This window comes from Agelaius tricolor, unplaced genomic scaffold (assembly GCF_023055355.1).
Source record: "Agelaius tricolor isolate 1412-34295 unplaced genomic scaffold, bAgeTri1.0.p SCAF_1, whole genome shotgun sequence".
Classification (NCBI taxonomy): Eukaryota; Metazoa; Chordata; class Aves; order Passeriformes; family Icteridae; genus Agelaius; species Agelaius tricolor.
In genome coordinates this window covers 97726614-97747261 of record NW_027269261.1, presented here as the reverse complement: position 1 = coordinate 97747261, position 20648 = coordinate 97726614, and the positions used below count along the sequence as shown (strand labels likewise).

Here is a 20648-nt window from a genome sequence, read left to right as displayed (position 1 = left end):
GGATTAGCAGTAAATTAATAGATGGTGTGTAGGTCAGGCAATTTTCCTTTTGACAGAGCTGCTGTAAGGGGAAAAACATAGTTGCAATAAACTATCAGTTGTCCTTGAGTATAAGATTGCTTCAAACTTTTTTCAATGGTATTGCTTCAGATAATGGAAATATTCAACTGGCTAGACTTAATTTTTAAACTGTTCATCTATAGGAACTTTTAAGTCTTTGAGAATTTTTTCAGCCAGAATCCTATTTGCATACTCTCACTACTCTACAGGAAATGTTCTTGTGAATTTTATTTGCATTTTTAAATATTCTGTGTATGATGTTGTAGATCAAATTAACTGGATTGTTATCCAGCCCATGTTTAATTCGTGTCTGCACTGTATTTTTAAGTTGTCACCTCTTCAAGGACATGCAATAGCAGTGAATACCACTTGTAATTGCCAAAGGCAGAAAGAAGACCTACTGATAGCAGAGGCTCTGCTTCTGCTGATACTTTTTTGATGGCACAGAAACCAGTCCTTGACATATGTGCCAAAGACTTCAGTCTGTTTATTACCAAAGAAAAAAGGAAAAAGGCAGTATACCTGGCTGTAGTTGTGCATGTCAGTAAATGGAGTGATACTTTCATCTTTGGTTTTTCAGAACAACTTCTCTGACTACTTCTCTTGGGTGGAAATAATTTGTGAGGAAAAATATAGCAACAAACTTTTGACTTATGTACTTTATGTATGAAAATATGTTTTATGTATTTGCATATAGATATGCTTTGTGTATTTGAATATAGATATGCTTTATGTATTTGAATATAGATATTGTGTGATTTGCATGGTTTTTGAGACATGCTCATAGCAAAAAAAGGAAACAATGCCAGCTAAAGAGAGTGCAGTCTGGAGTAAGGAGACCTGTGGCAATGTTCTCTGATGCTCTGAGCTGCCTACAACTGCTGATTCTTTAGCTTGAATATGAATGATCAAAATCTAGATTTTAAAGTGTCATTTAATTTGTAGTGTATTAACATCCAATTGCCTGAATGAATAGGCAAGACAGTCTTGTCCCAAAGATGAGTAACAGAAAGTGATGGGAATGAGGAATTGGTGCCTTCTGAACTCAGTCTGTCTTATAATATGCAAATAAGATCAGTAGGGTTATTGCCATTTGCTTTTCTCTTGAGCAGTTACTTAACATGAGCCTTCTGACCTGCCCTGACCCCCATGGCCCAACCACAGTGTATGTGCTCCACTGTGGAAGCAGCACAGAGCAAAGGAAATGAACTATTTACCTGTCACAAGCCCTTCTTCATCAGGTTATTTTAAGGGAGGATCTTATTCTTGCTCACACGGATCAAGTTTGCAACAAGGATAGCACTGAGCAAGAACTCAGGAAGTGCTGGTAGCTCAGCAGTAACCAAGAGGGAATGAAAGGCTTGGTAGATGCAGTGAAGCCAAAATGTCATAATGTTCAGCAGAAACTTTTTGACATGAATAATCCAGGAAATTCAGGGAGCAAGTTTAAATAAATATATTTTGAATACATTTTTACATAACTAATATTCTACCAGGTGATCCAGACCATTAACAAGAGCCTGTTCAAATAAACAAGGAAATATTCCAGTAGGCTAAGAAAGGTGTCATATAATGGACTGTAATTGGTGTGGGATTTTTATCTGTTTAAGGCAAAGCTCTGCCCCTGCTGGTGGCTCTGCACTGGCTGGGTACGTGCTCCACAGGGGAGGATGCTGCTCAAGCCCACTGACAGTAAATTGTTGAACATTCCGCTCCATTTCTGCAATGCTAAAAATAGTTGTCCTCATTTTAAAACACCAGACTATTAGATTATTCCAAGGGTCTGGCATACTTAGACTAATGGAAGGCACATATCCATAAATTATCAAAACACTAAGTAGTGTTTGACCGTGCTGATTTTGCTTCTATTAAGATGAGTTTCCTTGCTAGTAACCCTGGAGTATCAAGGCTATTTAGTAAATCAAGCTACTGGCAGTGCCCCAGTAAATTTAAAAATAAAAATGTTTCATTTTCAGATTGAGAATGGAGAAACATCTGACTGCTTCTTGGTGGTTTTTTTTTTCCTGGGTTTCTTTTTTGTTTGTTTTTAATTTCATAGAAACATGTCTGAAAAATGCTTAAAGTATTTTACAGTAATTGTTTCACTTTCCCAGCCTTGAAGAGAATCTCATGAAGTTCCAGTATGTTTGCCATTATAAATCTTGTTAGTGCCTAAAATAGTCCAAATAGCAAAATGCATTCCAAGTGATTGATAAAAGTTTCTTTCAACACTTGTTCTTTTTTTGGTTTCTTTTTTTTTTTTCTTTTTTTTTTTTTGTATGTGTGTGTGTTTAGATAATGTGATTCCTAATTCATTTTTTGCTCCAATATTATTTCACAGTGCGGGTAACACTCCTGATAAAGTTCATATATTTGTAGGTTAAGATAGCCTCTGCTTTTATTGTTTTCAATTTTTTTAGTGTGGAAGTCCTTTATTTGGGAGGAAGAAATAGCTAAATGTGGAAATCAAGGTATAAGAATGTTGTTATATACACACATACAAAGCAACAAAGCGTCTTACTCTGCCTTCAGAATTCTTCTCTAATTTTATAAGTTGTTGCAGTGCAATTATAAACTGAAAAACTCAATAAATTATAAGTATATTAAACACCATGTATATAAATACATTACACATTTCCAAAACAGTTAAAGCAATTACAACATCAATCATTTTAGATTTAATAAGAACCAATACTGATGGTATTGATGTAAAAGTGAATTTTTTCATGAAGAAATAATAATCTGTAGAGCACTGATTAAACAATGCAAGACAAAAGACCTATGGCTTCTTTTCATTAAAAAATCTGTGATTGTGTTTTGGTGGTGTTCTTCTAGTTTACAGTGATCTAGTATAGCAGGGAAGATGAAATTTTATTATCTGGTAGCAGACTATGAAGAATTTTTCACAATCCATATTGTAAATCTAGAGAAAATGAAGTGCTAATGATTACTTGTAATGATTAATTAGATTTTTTCCCCTCTACTTTTTCCCATGTATTGTTATAGACAGGAGCTGGAAAGAAGAAGTTGAAAATTGTGCCATAAGTGGAGTTACAAAAATGCCATTTTGGCAAGCTATTTTAAGGTTTATTTTAATTGTTGTATGCTGTGAGGGCTTTGTATTTATTTGCTTAATTATTTGCATCATTCTGATGAATAATAGTTCTTTTATTGGCTCTTTGTGTTTTTAAGAGAGCTTGGAGTTTTCCTTTGTTCTTTTTGTGTCTGTGAGGCATTTGTCTCCTGCTTGGCTTGGAATCAAGCAAGTAAACTTTCAAAATTTTCTTTTGTTGGTGAATTTTGGCCTGGACAGAAAACTCAACTGGGTGATGAACAAGTTACTAGGGCCAACTTCTGTCAAGGACATCACATCCATGAATGGAATGGAGAAAGGATTTCATTTTAGATTCTTTTAATAAGACTTCTAAGCTCCTATTAGAAGCCATATAAGCAGAGATGTATTCTACCAGAATTCAGCTCAGTGACTATAGTTTAATTATGACAAAAAATTAATGTATTCATGGTGGCATATTTCATGAATCTGTAAATGGAGGGTGGTTCTTAGCTTTGAGTGGCAGAGCCAGGTTCTCACTAGGTCTGTAATTATTTAATACACTTTGCTAAGAAGGAATAGAAAAGGAAATTACTGCAAATTTTTATATTCTAATTCCAAATGAGATATTACTAGGCTTTTAACTATACCTTTTCCTTGTAAAGCTATATATTAAATGCAGAATTGAATTGTCTTAGCTCTCAACTCAAAGTTCTTGATTTATGGTTTGCTTTTCTTCTAATACTCCTTATTCAAATATTGAGGAGGAAGTTTACTGTGTTGTTCAGCTTCAACAGTTACCTTTTAAAAACATTTTTGATTAACAAGATGTTTGGTTTAACTTATGCTCGGTTTCTGTATGTAACTTTTAAGCATCTTGTTCCCTGAATGGGATTTGCAAGTTCAAGTCAGATCCTTAATTTTCATGGGCAGTGTAAGGAGAAAGTCATTTGGAAGCCAGGGGTGACAGTCAACTGTACAGATGACTTACTTTGCTCTTTTTTTAAAACATGGGTTAGAGGACGCGGTAAATTAACAGCCTGTATAAAACATTCACTTGGGAAGTAGGGCAAGCCTGCCTGGTTGCAGAGGATCAAGATTTGCCTTTCTCCCTGCTGAGTAAATCGGACACTTTGAGATGAAGGAGAGCTCTGAAAGGGCCCTTTGAGCAGAGCCTAGAAACCAGCAGTCTGCCTTGTGCATACAGCTCTTTGTTGGACCTAATGGTTTAAGGGTAGATCCCTGTGTACTCAAGTGCCTAATGGGTACTGGGGAGACAGTGGAAGCTGTGGCACACTTTTTGGGGTTTTAAATACTTGGGTAGCATTCAAGTGCCTTCTGGACTGTCTTCTTCAGAACAGGGCCTGAAATGAAGTTTGAGAAAGCTTTTCATGTGATCAAAATTCTCTAAATTCTGTTGTCTAGTTGTCTGAAGCAACCTACAGCTGTATCTGCTACAGAATTAGATAACCTGAAATTGTTAATGGCCTATTATTTTAAAAGTGAAAAACATATTAACCAAATACAAGGTAGGAGACATATATAACTCTAAAAATGAATTCAGCTATTCCATAGTAAAGGAGTGAGAAGCAATACATGTCCAGATGCCTTTTCTCTTAATTTAGCTCAGTCATGAGATAGGTCTGTAAAATGATGTCTGTGTACAGTTTGTTTCAGGGAGAAATTGCCTTAGTAGGTGCTCCTGGCAAACCCAGTTTTACTGGCTCCAAGGTAGAAGAGAAACCAAACAAATTCCCAAAAAAATAAAATAAGTTTCCTTCTAATGATTTGCAGTCTCAACATCCTTTTTGCCAGCTGTCCAGTATCTACATAAATGGTACTTGAATTACATATCCAGTTTCTCAGTTATATAATGTGACAGAGGAACTTTACTATTGACTTCTCTTTCAAAAGAGAAAGGACATGTGGGGCTGTGGTACAAACTTGCCCAGCAGTACTATTTTGCATTAATACCAGTTGCTTAATTCTTCAAACTGTACAGGTCTTTTCTTCCACTCTTCCATTTTGCTCCTTTCCAGAAGTGGAATATTGTAGGAAGGCTAGAACTTGCAAAAAGAGACATGTTTATTATAGACCTTGCTGGTAATACTTGTTAAAATTGCCTCTTTTCGTGGTCAGATTTTTTGTTGGTTGCAGGTGCTTTTAATTGCAAATATTTGGAATTAAATCTTAATGCCTGTCCAGCTAATTCCTTTTAGAAAATTGTAGGGGAAATAGTTCTGCTGCTTCAACAAGTTAAGAGACCACACAAAAAAAAAATCCCCATTATTTTGTTGTTATTAAAATTTTGAGAAAATGTTCTGCAACATGACCTTGATGCAATTTGTGTATCTTTAGGGCAGACACTTCCTGTAATATAGCACAAGGGGAAGGAAGGAAGGAACTTATTTTCTGCAGATGAGGTAGCCAGCATTTTGTTCAGCAACAAGATTACCACAGTCTATCCATTTCTACACTCAAAGCCAGGCATATTTAAAACACTGAAAATGAGATCAGCAATTCTTCAGTGATATAAGGTCAAGCAATCAATGATTGTCCATGAAAAATTTGCGTGAAATGTTTTGCCTAATTTAATGTGAGAATTTGGCCACACAAAGGAGAATTTAAGTCAGCCATACATGTGGTACTTCTTAAATTTCATTTTTTTTATTTCTGCAGCATTTGTATTCTTTGAAATAAGTTACTAGTGGCTAATACTGTTATATTTTTTTATACTGTCAAGTGGAAATTTCCTAAACTTCTTTACCTACATTTTGCTGTCTATATTTCTTATTTTCTCTAATTTGGACTTTTTTTAAATTCAAATATGTGCAGAAAAATCTGGATTATTTTTGAAACAATAAGGCATTGTTGATCACTAAAATTGGTACAGGCAAGAACTGACTTGTTGAACAGCAACATTGCTGAAAATTATGGAGATGTAGACATGAGACTGAATTATGAGCTAACAGTGTTCCCTTACTGGAATAAAATAAACCACCTATTGGACTATATAATTAAAATTGCACCTAGCAGATTAAGGGGAGATATTTTCACTTCTTTGCTTGGTGGTGCTGCACCTAGTATGCTGTGTCATGTTTGGGGGAGTCCTCCACCCTCACTTCCATAAGAGATGTGGAGAAACCAGAGAGGGTCCAGCAGGGAATTAGTTTATGTTCAGGGACCTAGAAAACAAGATATCTGAGGAAAGTATCAAGGAGAAAAATTTTTTGAGTCTGGCAAAGAGGAAGCCAAGGAATTATAGAAATTGTCCTGCAAATCTGAGGAGTCCAGCTGGTTAATCTTCATGGACAGCTTCCTAAAACCCCAAGAACACTCCATTTTGTTATGCAGGGAGTTGAGTGAGTATGGGAGAAGGCCAGCATGGATGAACAAGATGCTTCTGGCTGACCTCAGACAGAAAAGAAAGTAAGCAGTGGAAGCATGGGTGAGCTACCCAGTAGGAACACAGAGACACTGCCGGAGAACGTGGTGATGGAGTTAGGAAACCAGAAACTCATCTGGAATTGAAACTAGTAAGAGAGTATTAAGAGCTTCTGTTAACTGCATCCATAGCAAAAACAAAGCTGAAGAAACGGTTGACCTGCTCCTTAATGGGTGGGGGCTGTGGAAAGGCTGAGACTACTACTATTTTTCACCTTGTTTTTTTCCCTAATAAGTTTTGCCCTCAGGCCTCCCAGTTTACTTAAGCATGTTAGCAGAGAGTGTAATGATGAACCTCTGGCCACAGAAGAAGTGTTAAGGAGCACTTCAGCTACTTGGATGCTTACACAATGGCAAACATTATGCATACAGGGGTGCTGGGACAGCTGGCTGATGTGACTGCAGGGTTGCCCTCTGTCATTATCAAAAAATTATGATTACTAGGGAAGGTCATTGATGACTGGAAACAAGCAAACATCATGTCCATCTTCAAGGATCCATTGAACTGCAGGCCAGTCACCCCCACCCCTGTCCCTGGAAAAATGATGTTGCAAATCCTGGAAGGCATGTCTGAACAGAGGAAGGACTAGAAGGTCACTGCAAACAGCCAGCATGGATTTGCCAAGGATAAATCACACTGACCAACCTGATTGCCTACTCTGATAAAATGGCTGTCAGTGTGGATTAGGGGAGAGCAGTGGGTGTTGTATTCCTTGATTCCAGCCAGGCTTTTGGCTCTTCAGACACATAATTACACTAGAATCTGTGGGGTTCTGACTGGATAAATGAACAACAGAGTGGGTGGAAGATTGGGGTCAAAGGTGGAATGATGCTATGCAGTCTGACTGCTCCCTAATAACAAGTGTCATACCCATGAGGCAATACTGGATGTTATTTAATGTCCTTATTAATAACATGTATGATAGGGTTCTCAGAAAGTTTGTGGATGTTATCAAATGCAGGGAAGTAGTCTCAGTGTGCTGGAAGGTAGGGAAGGAAAAATATTGAGAAATGAGCTATCACAGAACTCTTAAAGTTAAGCATAGGAAAACATATGGGCCTGCCTCTGAGAAGGAATACCCTTATGCCACAGTACAGGCCAGGTGCCAAATTTCTAGAAAGCAGCTCTACAGAAAGGGAGTTGGGAGTTCTGCTAGATGCCCTTTGTTTGCATAAGGCCAAAGGCATCTTGGGCTGCCTTAGCAAGGGCATGTCCAGCAGAGCAGGAAGAGCGATTGGTGAGCGCTTGTGTGACCACATCTGGAGTTCTGCATCCACTCTGGAGCTCCCTGGAAAGGGTAAAGAGCAGCTCCTTGGGGTGAGTCCAGCAGAGGCCCACCAAGATGGCCAGGGCTTGAAGCCCATGATGTAAGAGAGGAGGCTGAGGGAGCTGGGCTTGTTCAGCCTTCAGGTGAGATGATTTGGAAAGTGGGGTTGGTGGGTGGTGTGCAGACTCGTTGCTGTCCGTAAATTCTGGGTGGGTGTGGAAAAGCCAGAGTCGACTCCTATCAGAGGTGTGCAACGAAAGGATGAGAGGCAATGAATACAAGCTAAAATTAGAGAAATTTTGACTCTATCTCATATAATGAATTTGGGAATGAGTAAAAACACAAATGGGAAAGCTAAATGAAGAAAACACTTCCACAAATTTTTTAGAGTGTTATCTGTGTTGTATGTCCAGCAGTTGGGGAAGAATGGGAATCATAGAACAACGCAGGTTGGAAGGGGCTTCAAAAGAATATCTGACATGACTTTTCACAAAAAAAAAGGAAACTAGATGAACTGAACAGAAGTCATATACATTTGTAAATTATTTCAGGAATTAGCCTCTCATTTTTAGGTGAGGACATGCAGAAGTTTATTTCACTAGATACCATTTTGTATGCTTGTTCTCGGGCTTGCTTCTAAAATTGAGCTGTTGATTGTATAAACCACCCCCTCCAAAAGAAAAAAGTAAAAGGCAGCCACTGTAGGAAGTGATGAAAAGTCCAGAAGTATTTGATAATTTATATGTCTGTACACCTCCAAAGCTTTGAATTCAATTCCCAGATGTGTAGTACATGATCAGTACATGATATGTTACTTGAAAGATTTGACAAAATGCTGCTACAAATTTTTCAAGTTATAGCCAGCTGTTCTAGTTAACCTCACTTAAACCTTAAACTTCTATTTAAGGAAATTACACTCTCTGAAGGGTGAAAGAATGTTTAGACATTGCTCTGTCTAATTTTTTTAAAGGAATTTTAAAAACACCATAAGCTTTCCTTTGGATATTTTCCACTCCTTTTGTCTACAGATGTACAAATAACGTGTGTTGTACTGAGGCCATGAGACTGAATTCTGGAGATTGGAAAAGACATGCAAACTATCTCCTGCTAGATGATTTGAGGGAGAAAGAAGAAAAAGTTTGCATTTTCTTAATTAGGTCATTTTTGTGCTGTCTGTATATAATTTTGCCCATCTGTCTTCTGTATGTCTCACAAAACATACAAGTATACATAAATAAAAACCTAGAGCCGGTGTTATTTTTGTATAATATAGACAGGCTGCAGATTGCATTTGATGAAGATGTTAACATAGTAACATTGTACACTGTGATCCTTTTCTGAGCTTAAAGTTAGGAAATTAGAGCTGGAAAGAGCATTATAATAGGCCTTTTTTTTTGAAATACCATCAAACAGAGAATTCAATCTGCTGAAATAACCTGAGGTTGAGTTAATAGTTTAAAACTCCCCCCTTCTGTGTTTTCTCTTTCTTTGTTTTGGTTTCTTTTTAATACTTGGGTAATTTCATACACTTTTCAAAGTGAAAGAAATTAGTTTTCTTTTCATAAATCGTATCTGTATATTTTTTCAGTTTATCTGGGTGGGAGACCTTCACAGTTGACTAGTTATATTTAAAAATTAAAATGAAGGTATTAATAGGAATAAATGTATTAAAATTGGTTCTGCAGAAGAATAGAAGTACTTTAATAAGCAGGTCTAGTGTCAATAAATAGTTGAGAATTTTTAAATCTGAGAAAATCCCTTAGGATGAATGGAAAAATAAATGACTCCTATTAACTGACAAAACTATGGAAAGCCATATCATTTTTTTGTAGACATTTCACACCTTTTTGAATGAGAGACAATCAGCATCCAAATTACTTCATTTTTGTCTCATAATAAAACTTCACTGCAGTAAAATTATTTTAAAGAATACAATTACTTGAACAATATTTGTTTGAGATTTGTATTTTATCCTTTTGTGTTCCAGGGTGAACGTGGCTTTCCAGGTAGTAAAGGTGAAGAAGGTGAAAAGGTAAATTATTCTGTCCATGTAATTTATTGGTTTAACAATATGATATATGGCCAACCAAGTAGAGCTTTGTTCTGACTGCCTACCTTAACCCTTTAATTCATAAAATTCTTACATTTTTGACATGTAAATGCTGAAGAATGAGAAGTTCTTTATGTATTTGCTGAGTGCCATCAGGGCTTCATTTAGATATTTTTTTTCTCTAAGAAAAAGGTTTTGGAGGAACCAACAGAACCTCTGCAGTGGCAGAAAATAGTTCAATAGCCTGTACTAAAATGAGAACTAAACTGGCCTTGTGAAAGGCTGTCTTGGCTGATAAAATGCCAGCATTAGGTGGCATCAGCTGATGCAAACCAATCTTCTTGTGTTACCTCTGACAGGTAAGTCTTCCTAGGTCATCAATCAAAGGCAAAAAAGTGTGTTAAGGTACAAGTGGAAGGAAGAGGCAGACACCAGCTTGTCTAATAGGAATTAAAGTAACAGTGGTGATACTTTGTGGTTGTAACTTTAGTTCTTAACCATGTTCATGCCTGGTTACTGGTTTCTCACTAGATTTGTCTGGTCTGGATTAGGCAACCTGAAATAAGAGTCTTTTCTTGAAACAAGTAGTTTCTCTGGGCTTCATCCCACTGTCTAAAAAGGGTGCAGAAAAGCATTTCTTCTGAATTTATATATCATAAAGATGAAGAATGACAGAAGCTGCTATTCTGGCAATATTCAGACTGATGAAAATAGAGAGTAGGTGGCAGCTTCTGAATTTTAAAAAGTGTAATATATTTGTGAGTTGGGCTGCTTTGGACATGGATATATTCACTCACCCACCATACCTCTTCAGAAGTGTGAGACAGCTTTCCAATGTTCATATTTTAAAGAAAGCATGCTATGGATTAACAGAATTGAAGCAGATTTAAAATGTGGAGGTTTTTTTAGGAGGAAGTATCCCAGTAACCTAGAAGGAAGAAGTATCAGAAGTAAAAACCAGCATCCATAGCAACTAACATTTATAATGTGAGAATTCAGCCTCTGAAAAAACCCACTTGTTAAGCTTGAGTGTTTCTGACTCCAATGACAGATCTTATTTCCTTGGTAGTATCATTATTAATCAGCTCTGAAGGGTTTGTGGAATTTTTTAAAATTTTTTTTTCCCCTCCCCATAATTGCTCTGCAGCTGTGCTGTGCTCTCCTTGAGTTTTATGAATAAATTGTGTTTGAGCACAGGCATATGGTTCCAGCTGTTGCTGTCACTCTCTTTGCTTGATTTCCCTTATTTTAAAGGAGAGATAAAATGACCCAACCACTGGTAGTTACATTTTTCTTATGTGGAAACTAAACCAGCGTGCTTAGACCATTTTGTTTCTTTCTGTCTCATAAACTCAGATGATAATTAAAAGGTCCCATTTAAAAATAGTCCCAGTGTTTGTTATTATGTTTACTATTATTTCTTATTAATGCTGCATTCAACTGCCCTTCAAACTAAAGAATATATAAGAGTGGAAAGTTCTTTGTTTACCAGTCATCTCTCAAAAATAATTTGGGCTAGTCTCATCAGAAGGTACACATGATATTTGTGTGGGAAGCATGTGTTTTAAGGCTATGGGAAGTAGGTCTTTAGTTATTCATTTCAGCTTTAATTCAAATAATTTTTAAAGAATAACAATGTAGAGTTTCAGCTACTAAACTCCAGTATAAAAACAAATTCAACACATTTGCATTTTAATATAGCAGCACAAAATGAAATAGTTATACTACTTGGTGTATAACAAACATGAGTACAAAGCCTGAAATGGAAAATTTTTCTATTACCCAAAATTTTACCTAGTACTGCATATTAAGGAACAAAATTTTTGCACACACTATTTTGTATATCACCGAGGGTGGGGCACAGCTACCTCAGCCTGGGGTATTTGCCATTCCAGACTCCCTGCAGAGGTACATGGAAATGAATCATCCTCTCTCTACTTTTGGTTTAGTTACCCCATAATTTCTTAGGATTGAATATTTGAAACCAACCCAGCATTTTACCTTGTTTTATCAAATGAAAATAGTTGGTTTTTTGTATTAGGTTCTGCTTTGGCAGAGCAAGCCTTGGGGACACCAGAGAGACAGAGACAGCTGAGGTGACAGTGCGTGATCATTTGTACATTACAGTTATGGGAAGCATCTATAATGTAAATTATTGAGGGAGATTCCTTTATGCTGGTTAAGGATTTCTCTGCCACACTTGGTTCTTCTTGAGGAATCCAAAAGTCTTGTTCTACTTTTGGTCATGGCTGAACTTGGTTGTCTCTTACAAAAGCCAATAGTGGTACAAGAAGTGCAGGTGTTATGTTGCAAGTTTTCCCTCCAAGGGAAATATACTCTCACTGTGAATTTATTTTAATTCTCCTTTGTATTCTGTTTTCTTTGTGTTACATAGATAATGAAACTCTTATGTGATAGTCTTATAACTGCAACAAAAACATTGGTTTACCCTTTTATAGCGTGACTGAAAAAGTATATGCTGAGAGCAGTTTTAATTGATTTACTGCCAAGTAGGCAAACTATATCATGAGGAATCTGTTCTCCTTCTAATACTGCTTAGAATTTTAATTTTACAGTATGGGATAGAAAATATGGCTATTGCATTTCATGATGATAGGAAGTCAGAAGGTACTGATATTAACTAGAAGAAAGCTTTAAAATACAGACTGTTCTTGGTAAATCAGAGATGTTGCCTGAAAATAAAAATGAAATTGCAACTGAAAGACTAAGATGTTCCAAAGTGAAGTATTGTCTGCAACACTAATTAAAAAGTCCTATTAAAAAGTGCTATTTGGTGTTGATATGGCTTCAGTTTGAAGGCAAGCACTGGAAATGACTGGTGCTCAGGAATACAGGACCTTTGAGGAAGGACAGCATGATTTACTTTTAGTGTAGAGTCAGCTGAAAACATGTGAACAGCCTTCAAACACATAACGTTGCTGCGAAGGAGGAAGGAAATGGTCTGTTTGTGTGTCTGTAGTTCATATAGGGCAGTGGGCTGGAAATGCAGCAAGGAAGATGCTGTGTAGCCATTAGGAAAGGGTTTTTAATTTTAACACTGTTGTTTATTACAGAAGTAATTTCCTCTTCCAGTGCTATGAAGCTTTTATCCTGGTAACACAAAAGGTAATAAATTAAAGCCTTGCTTCATGAAAACACACAAGATGAGATTATCTTAAAAGACTTTGTCATTTTCTGTTAATAACATCAAATTATGCAAGGTATCCCTTACATTTATTTCTAATTCAATAAGCACAAGAATGGCAAGACTATTTCTTTTTGAACATGCATACTTGTTTGGTTTTAATGTCCAGTTAATAGTTTTCTGTGATAGGACTGTAAAGCTCAGGAACAAGTTGCCCAAAGTGGTTTTCCAGCAGCAACTTTTCCTTGAGGCTTTCAAGGCAAGCCCTGAGCAATCTGGCCTGATTAACAGGTTTGGGTCTGGATTTCAACCTCTGCAGGTTTCAAGATCTCAGACCTATCTTGAAATTTGCACAGGTTGAAATCTTATTTATTATTACTTATTTTGATACTAGAAGTATGTGCATCACTTGGGGGTTGGAACGGGCCCAGTGCCTGTTAGCTAGGTGGGAAAAGTCCTTTGAGACCATCAAGTTCAACCTATGACCTAACACTACCTTATTAACTGGGCCATGGCAGTAAGTACCACATCCAGTCTTTTTTTTAAACACTTCCAAGGACAGTGACTCCACCACCTTTCTAGACAGCCCATTCCATTGCCCAATCACTCCTTCTGTGTAGAACTTGTCTAATGTCCACCCTAAATACCCAAATTAGACAAATAACCTCTAAGATACCTTTTTCCTTTTTTAAAATCTGTAATTAATTCTCTTTCCCCCTGGTTATTGCTTCCTTTGGTCACTCCTGTTAGTACTCTTTAACCAGATCCCCCACTTTTTCTGTCTTCTTGTGTACATTTTTGGTTAGAATGTGTATTTTCATTAGTACACTTCTCAGATATGATTCTTTCTGTAAATGAGCTAGAACACTGAGACTTCAATTTTCTGGGACACATGAAATATGAACTCCATATAGATTTCAATAGCATTTAGCATTCAGTATAACAAATCTGAATTTTATTTGAAATAGTGGTGATAGAAAAGCCAAAAGATTTACATGTTGATTATAGCTGAGCAAACATGGCTTGTTTGTCACTAATAGATACTGATCATTTCACAGAGCTGGGAGTCATTTCAGAGAGCAAGGCTAAATTCTTTGCCTTGTTTAACTATTTCAAAATGCTAGTATAAAATCCCTCTTTGTGTTTTAAGTCGGAGAGGCAAGGTGTGCTGTTATATAATAAAATCACAGGACTCGCTGATATCTCAGACAACTCGGAAGACTTTTTCCTTCATTAAGCATATTCCCTTTTTTCTCACACTTGAAGTAGAGGATTTTAAAACTGGATGTCATTGGACCTCAGCTATGTTGCAGTTTGTGTGCTGTGATATGCACTTGTAAGCACTTGATCTCTTGTAAAGTTATTATTTTACTAAAATTCTGAGTTTAATATTTCTCAGTAAAGTGATATTAATTAAAAAGTGATATGTATTTGAATAGGGGAAACTTTGAGAATAAAAATATATTGATAGTTATTTATTATTTCCAGAGTTTCATCCTTGTTACATTACATATTGCATGTCTGAATTGTGCTTTTGCCTGTGTATATATATGAGAAGAGAGGAGGAGTCTGGGGCTTGTCCAGCCTAAATGTAGAAAAAAATTTCATCTGCCCAATTTTCTTCTAACCGCAGGATGTTCTTTGTATATATTTACTATTTTCTGAAGTACAATTTGAATTATCCCAGGAAATAGAGCTTCATCTATTTCCTTTAGAAGACAATTCCTAATAGATCTTAGTGTCAAGAGGATTTCCTGGAGGTTCAACATTTTCTACTTTATTCTATCACACCTAATAAAATACTCCTCTGTCTACCTTCTATCCATCCAGAACACACAAGGCTATAAACTTCCAGGGTGTCCCCAGGTGTAGTCCTTTTAGTTTCAGTTTTCAATATGCTTTTCTTAAATAAGCATAAGGAAATGAAGAAAGAGTCACCTTTCCTAGGTCTAACATGCTGGTTTGAAGCTAGTCATTATTTTTCTAGTGTTTTAATGGCTGTAACATAAATTTCAGTGGTAAAGACAGACGGCTCAAGTACTGGGGAAGCTTCCAATGTACTTGAGAAATAGAAGCTATTTTGCATAGATGGAAGACAAAGGTCAATAATTAAAAATATTTAAAAACTACAATTAAGTTAAGCAGTTAGTAGCGCTTTCTTAGTAGAGTGCTTCTATTTATGAGCTGTAGATTCTGCTAGAAATGCTTCAGTCTGAGCAAAAGGTTAGAAGAGTAAGTTCCATAAACTGCCAATCTTGGTGCAACCACGGACACTACCTGGTCTTAGTGTTCTTGGAGTAATGGAAGAATGTGCAATTTGCATTATAGACTTAGGGTCCTGTTTCCTAGTTTGTTTGGATGTGAGTGCAGTTTGTGCCACTGTGCCTAAAATTTGTCTCTTACCTGTGCTAACCATCAGTGCAGATGCTTTATTGGGGCAGGGAGAAGAGTATTTGAAATCATTGAAATCCTGTTTCATGCAGGTAAGACTGAGTGCTTTACCAGCTGAATATAAATGTGAAAAAAGATTCTTTATACTTGTCTTGTAATGCTACATAGAGAAGTATACAAGTTTTCTCTTTCTCATCTTGTAACAATTTAGTCACCTCTTTGCACTTTCTTTAATTTCACTACATAAAATAAATGCAGGCTTGTTGGCATCCTAGTAAGCTAAACATTACCAGGGCTTATCAGGTAGTTCTGTGGTATTTGGCATGATCTGGCCATCTTCCTGTTGTTTAATGCTCTTGCCCTTTGAAACGGGCTTAATCAAAAGTGTCTGTTGGAAATTGTCCCTAGCTTTTGAACTGTGCCTGGGAATTATATCAGGAAATGCTAATTGGACTCATTGAAATGTCTGCAAAAAACCTTCACAGCTGGGGTCTATCAATTAAATGATATAGATGACCAAGTTCCAGGTCCCAAGATCTATCACTGTTTAATTTACTTACACATGCCCATTTGGTCAGATTAAAGGTTCATCAGGCTCAGCATCCTGTTCTAATGATAACCTGAAGTGGTGCCCTGGGGACAAGTGTAAGGACAAAGTAAGCAAGTACAGTACTTTTCCAGCCTTCAGTTATTTGAGACTGCATCTCAGCAGATGTGTTTTGAGTGAATTTAGTAGTTTTCAATGGACTTTTCTCCCACTAGAAAGTACAGTTTTCTTCTGGATTCACATAAACTTTGAGCATCTGCAATGTCCTGTGGTGAGGAATTACATTGTTTATCTTTGTGTTTGAAGAAGCACTTCCTTTTGTTTATTTGAAACCTGCTTTCTCTTAATTTAATTTGGTGTCCCCTACTTCTTTCAGAATGTTCCTGTTCTACTTTTCAGTATCAATGGAGAATCAATAAGCTTCTGTTACACATTCCTGAGCTGTCTCTTTCAAATTGAAGAATAGCAATTAGTGTCTCCCACTATGAAATATGTTCTCTATTGGATCATCCTTACTAATTGCTTCTGGATATTACTGAGTTCTGCTCCAGTGTTTAAAGGTGGAAAAGACAAGAACTTCAGTCTATGTAATATCACAGTGAAATTCTTTGGTTTATCCTCTGTGTCTTTTTGTCTCCCCACAGGGACTTTTCTGTCCTCTCTTTAGCTTTGAGTGTGGTCTCAAGATCTCATTCTTGATCCTTTTGAGCTGGTCATTAACAGTCACTCCATTTAGGAAGCTGTGTTTGTATTCACAGGTTATGGCTACATAGGGGATATAAGGATTTTACAATCTTCATCATTTGATGTATATCTACACTGAACTTCATTGTCCTTTTGCCATGTCATTTCATCTTATAATGACTGTATTGAGTTTGTCATAGTTCATCCTCAACTGTTTTATCCTTTATAATTTGGTATTTTGACTAGATTATTGTGTACTTCAAAATGGTTTTGAGTGTAAACACCCCAAGTCTTGCTGAGAAAAAGATTAGCGGAAAACCGATTTTTCTAATACATAAATGTTGGTGTGGACTCTCAACCTCTTTCTGCCTTGGACTAGAAACATCCAAATTTGACAGGTATGGAGGGCTTTTGGCATTAGGAAGGTATTTTTATCTTAAGCTCTGAAAATGGTAATTTGCACATATTGAGTATAATTTTTCAAAAGCAACTTGAGCCTGACAAAGTTCAGAACTCTGAAAATCCCTGTGGGTCCATTCCAACTCAGAATATTCTGTGGTTCTGTAATTTACTTTTGTCTGCAAAGCTCTCCAAATTCCAGTTTCACCCAATTTCACCCGCAATGTAGAAAGCTTCTTGCATGGTAGGCCCAGATGTGGATCTCTGGGCAAGAAAGCTCGTGCAGTGCTCTGCAAAACCAGCCATGCCTGTTCTGATGAGCTATCTGGGGTATCAGAAGCATTGCAGCTTCCTTAGGGGGCAATCTGTTGAGATATGAGGTTTAACAGTGTGAGCAGAGTCCTGAGTCCTTTGGATGTACTGATTCCAGTGCATTCTGTGCCTTCTGTGCCACTTTTGGAGATTTCTGTGAAGACATATCCAGAGATGGATGACTGGATATTATTACAGCTGTAATGCCTAGAGAAAGCACTTGCTAGTTTGGAAACAAAACTGTAAGTTTTTTGACTGGTAGCTAATAAATGGTAATTAATTTAAAATTAATGTAAAAATTTTTACCTGTAACACATGGTGCACATTTAGTACATTTAGCACACATTTAGCAACTGAGAACTATTTCAGAGGATTATTCTTTATGAAAAATACTGTACTGACAAGTATCTAATGAGAAGAAGAAAAAATAGGATACTTTAATAAAGAGTATTCATGGTGCAATATTTGAAAATAACATTTAGCATTAATTGCATACATGCTTATGGAGCCTTGTAGTTCTTATAGTTTAGCCTCATACTTTGAGACCTCTTTAAAAATTCTTTTATTTAATATTTATTAAATAGGCATGAATGCAAGGACGTAAATTTGTAGATGAAATCACAGAATCTTGGAATGGTTTGATTTGGAAGGAACCTTAAATCTTATTTACTTCCAATCTTCCTGCCATGGGCAAGGACATCTTCCATTATAGATTGTAGGTTGCTCAAAGCCCCATTCAAACTGGTCTTGGACACTTGCAGCGACTGGGCAAATTCTCTCGGCAGCCTGTTCCAGCCTGTTCCCTCACTACCCTGACAGCAAACAATTTCTTTCTTTTATGTCATCTTAATCTATCCTCTGTTTCTTAATCTAGTTTAAGTCAATGGGCTCTGTATGTGAGCTTTTGCAACTTTGAGTGAGAGCTGTTTTCAATGAGGAAAAGGATTAGAACTCATGAACAGTGTGATGAAAGAAGAAACAACAAAATGGATTCAGACATTGGTCACTGTAGAAGAGGAGATGACATAACTGTTTTCATTAATACACTAAAAATAGAACTCTGTGTGTGCATATGAGCAGGGGAATCTTTCTACAACCTGCAAAGACAGATGTGGTTGTTACTACTGAAAAGCCAGCAATATACATCATAAAGTATATTTAAGTTCCAAAGCACTTTTTTTCCCTCCACTTAGCAGTAGTTGATGTTTATTAACGTAATACTGTCAGTGATCAAAATGGTCTTCCTCCCAGTCTCCTCCTTTCCAGTTGCTTCTTGCTATCCCCAGTGTCCCTGTGCACTGCTATTGCTACTGTTTGTGTGATTCCTAGTAAAAGAAACAAGTCAGGGAACTGTTTAGACCAAAAAAGTGCCTCTGTTTACTGGGTTTATATCCCAGCACATTCTGTTTCTCCAGACTGGTATGTGGCTATTCTTCAGCAACCAATGTAATTCAGAAGAATATGCATATTTAAGCAACTAAAAGGTGCTGCAGAGCTATATGGATGACTTTTGGGGTTGGAGAACAACAATATGATTCTTTTTGGATGAAGCTACTCTGAAAGATGTACGTTGGGAACAAGCCTAAGGTGCTGCAATTTCTATGGCTCTTGAATTCATGAAACCAGACTAGAGCTACTTCAGTGTAGGTTTGGAATGACTCCAACAAAATACAGTGTTAACATCTAGTACTCTGTGCCATTTTCTCCATAAATCATGTCTTTTGTGCCACACGCTATGCTCATCTGGACATAAATAAAAAATACTTTGAAGAAGACCTGACATAACACGGCATGGAAGTCAAAGGTATAAAGGCTGTTATAAAGGATCTGCACAAAAGTTCAAGAATGGTAAATTGTACAGAAGGATGTGCTAATGTAGCTAACCCAGTCAGCAGCTTTATGATGCTACTTTTTACAGTATGCACATTTGTCATCTTTGTGTGTTGTTAAATTCCAGTTTGAGAAGCCAAAGAAGCTGGTTTAGAAGAGCAGCTAATTTGCAACACCTGCTGAGAGTTTCTGTGACAGTAGGTGAAAAGTAGGTGAAGACTGAGTTGTCTTAGATGTCTACAGGGAACATATCACTGATCTTTCTGATGTGCTGAGGCCAGTATATATTGTGCACAGAGAAAGAAAAAGGCTTTATCCTGGTAGCATTTTATGTACCCATTGAAGGCTAGCAGTAAGTTAAACTCCTCTTGTTGGTAGCTGGCCAGTAGATACAGTTCAGATTTTCCAGGATGACCATTCTAAAGATAATTCCTCCCATTCAGCAGCAGAATATTGTCTCATTTATTCTAGACCCATTGGTCTTCCACCCTTCAAAGCACAGTGGTTCAGCTGGAAGAGAAATGTAATTGTTCTGTGATCGTACCCATAGAACCTATATGGGCTGATTGTATGGACAGTTGCCAGGAAGCTGGAAGCTGTTTATTTTGATCCTCTCAAAAGGGGAGAAAATTTCCTGTATTAAATCTCTATTTACTAAGTTTGTGCAAAAGGCAGAAATTTCCTACTTTTCTAATTACAGTTTGAACTGACCTTAGTGAAGTCGGACTGAGCAAGGTGGGTGTATTTTGAACAGATTAAGTCTCCACCTCAGATAAATACCCATTAGGAGACTAGAACAGTAGGAGATTAGAACATGCCACATCTTTAAACTGTACCAGGGTTTGTGAGAGCTTTATTGAAACACCAGTTCCCTGGATACAAAGGATGGATTTCTATGACATTAATAAACTACTTATTGTAGTCTAAGAAAATAGAGAAAACTGATACTGCTGTCTCTGTAGGCCTGATGAACATGGTTAATAGTCACAGCTACAGAAAAGTTATTATTCTGGTTGTCATGTGACAGAAATCAAGCCAGAGGTGCAGCCTTTGGCAGGAAAGACGTAGCAGTCCATCAGCTTGTGCAAACACTTAATGTGGCTTCAACCATCTGCAGAACATCTTTTAGAGTATAAATAACAATAGCAATCCCCTGCCAAAACCATGAAAGCATGTGTGTCTAAAAAATACTACGCTCTGTGAAAGCAATACTATTTGTCAACTGATGTCAAGAACAGATTGGCTTTCGGTTGCCTTAGGAGACAAGCCCTGAAAAGAAACTAGTTTATTCCTCCTACGGAAAAATCTTCATTCAACACTAACACCAACCCACTATAAACAGAAACCTCCCCACTAAAAGGCAGATAGAATTTTAAACAATTGTAGCTGCAAGTCAAATCCATTTCTAGTATTTAGTTAAGAAATGGAAAAATAATCTGCTCATTATTGAGACAGTTCTTTCTTTT

General features: G+C 36.9%; 1 protein-coding gene across 5 annotated transcripts in view; it reads left to right on the top strand.

Annotated features, from left to right (window-relative positions):
* The window catches only part of COL19A1 (collagen type XIX alpha 1 chain), a 183827-nt gene that overhangs the window by 57143 nt on the left and 106036 nt on the right, over positions 1–20648 (top strand). For 4 of the 5 annotated variants that reach the window (XM_071445202.1, XM_071445210.1, XM_071445218.1 and 1 more), the window contains exon 11: positions 9812–9856. The exons of the other annotated variant lie outside the window; for it this stretch is intronic. In XM_071445202.1, the coding sequence (XP_071301303.1) occupies positions 9812–9856 (45 nt within the window). The remainder of the gene's footprint in view (positions 1–9811; positions 9857–20648) is intronic. 5 annotated transcript variants of the gene reach the window in all.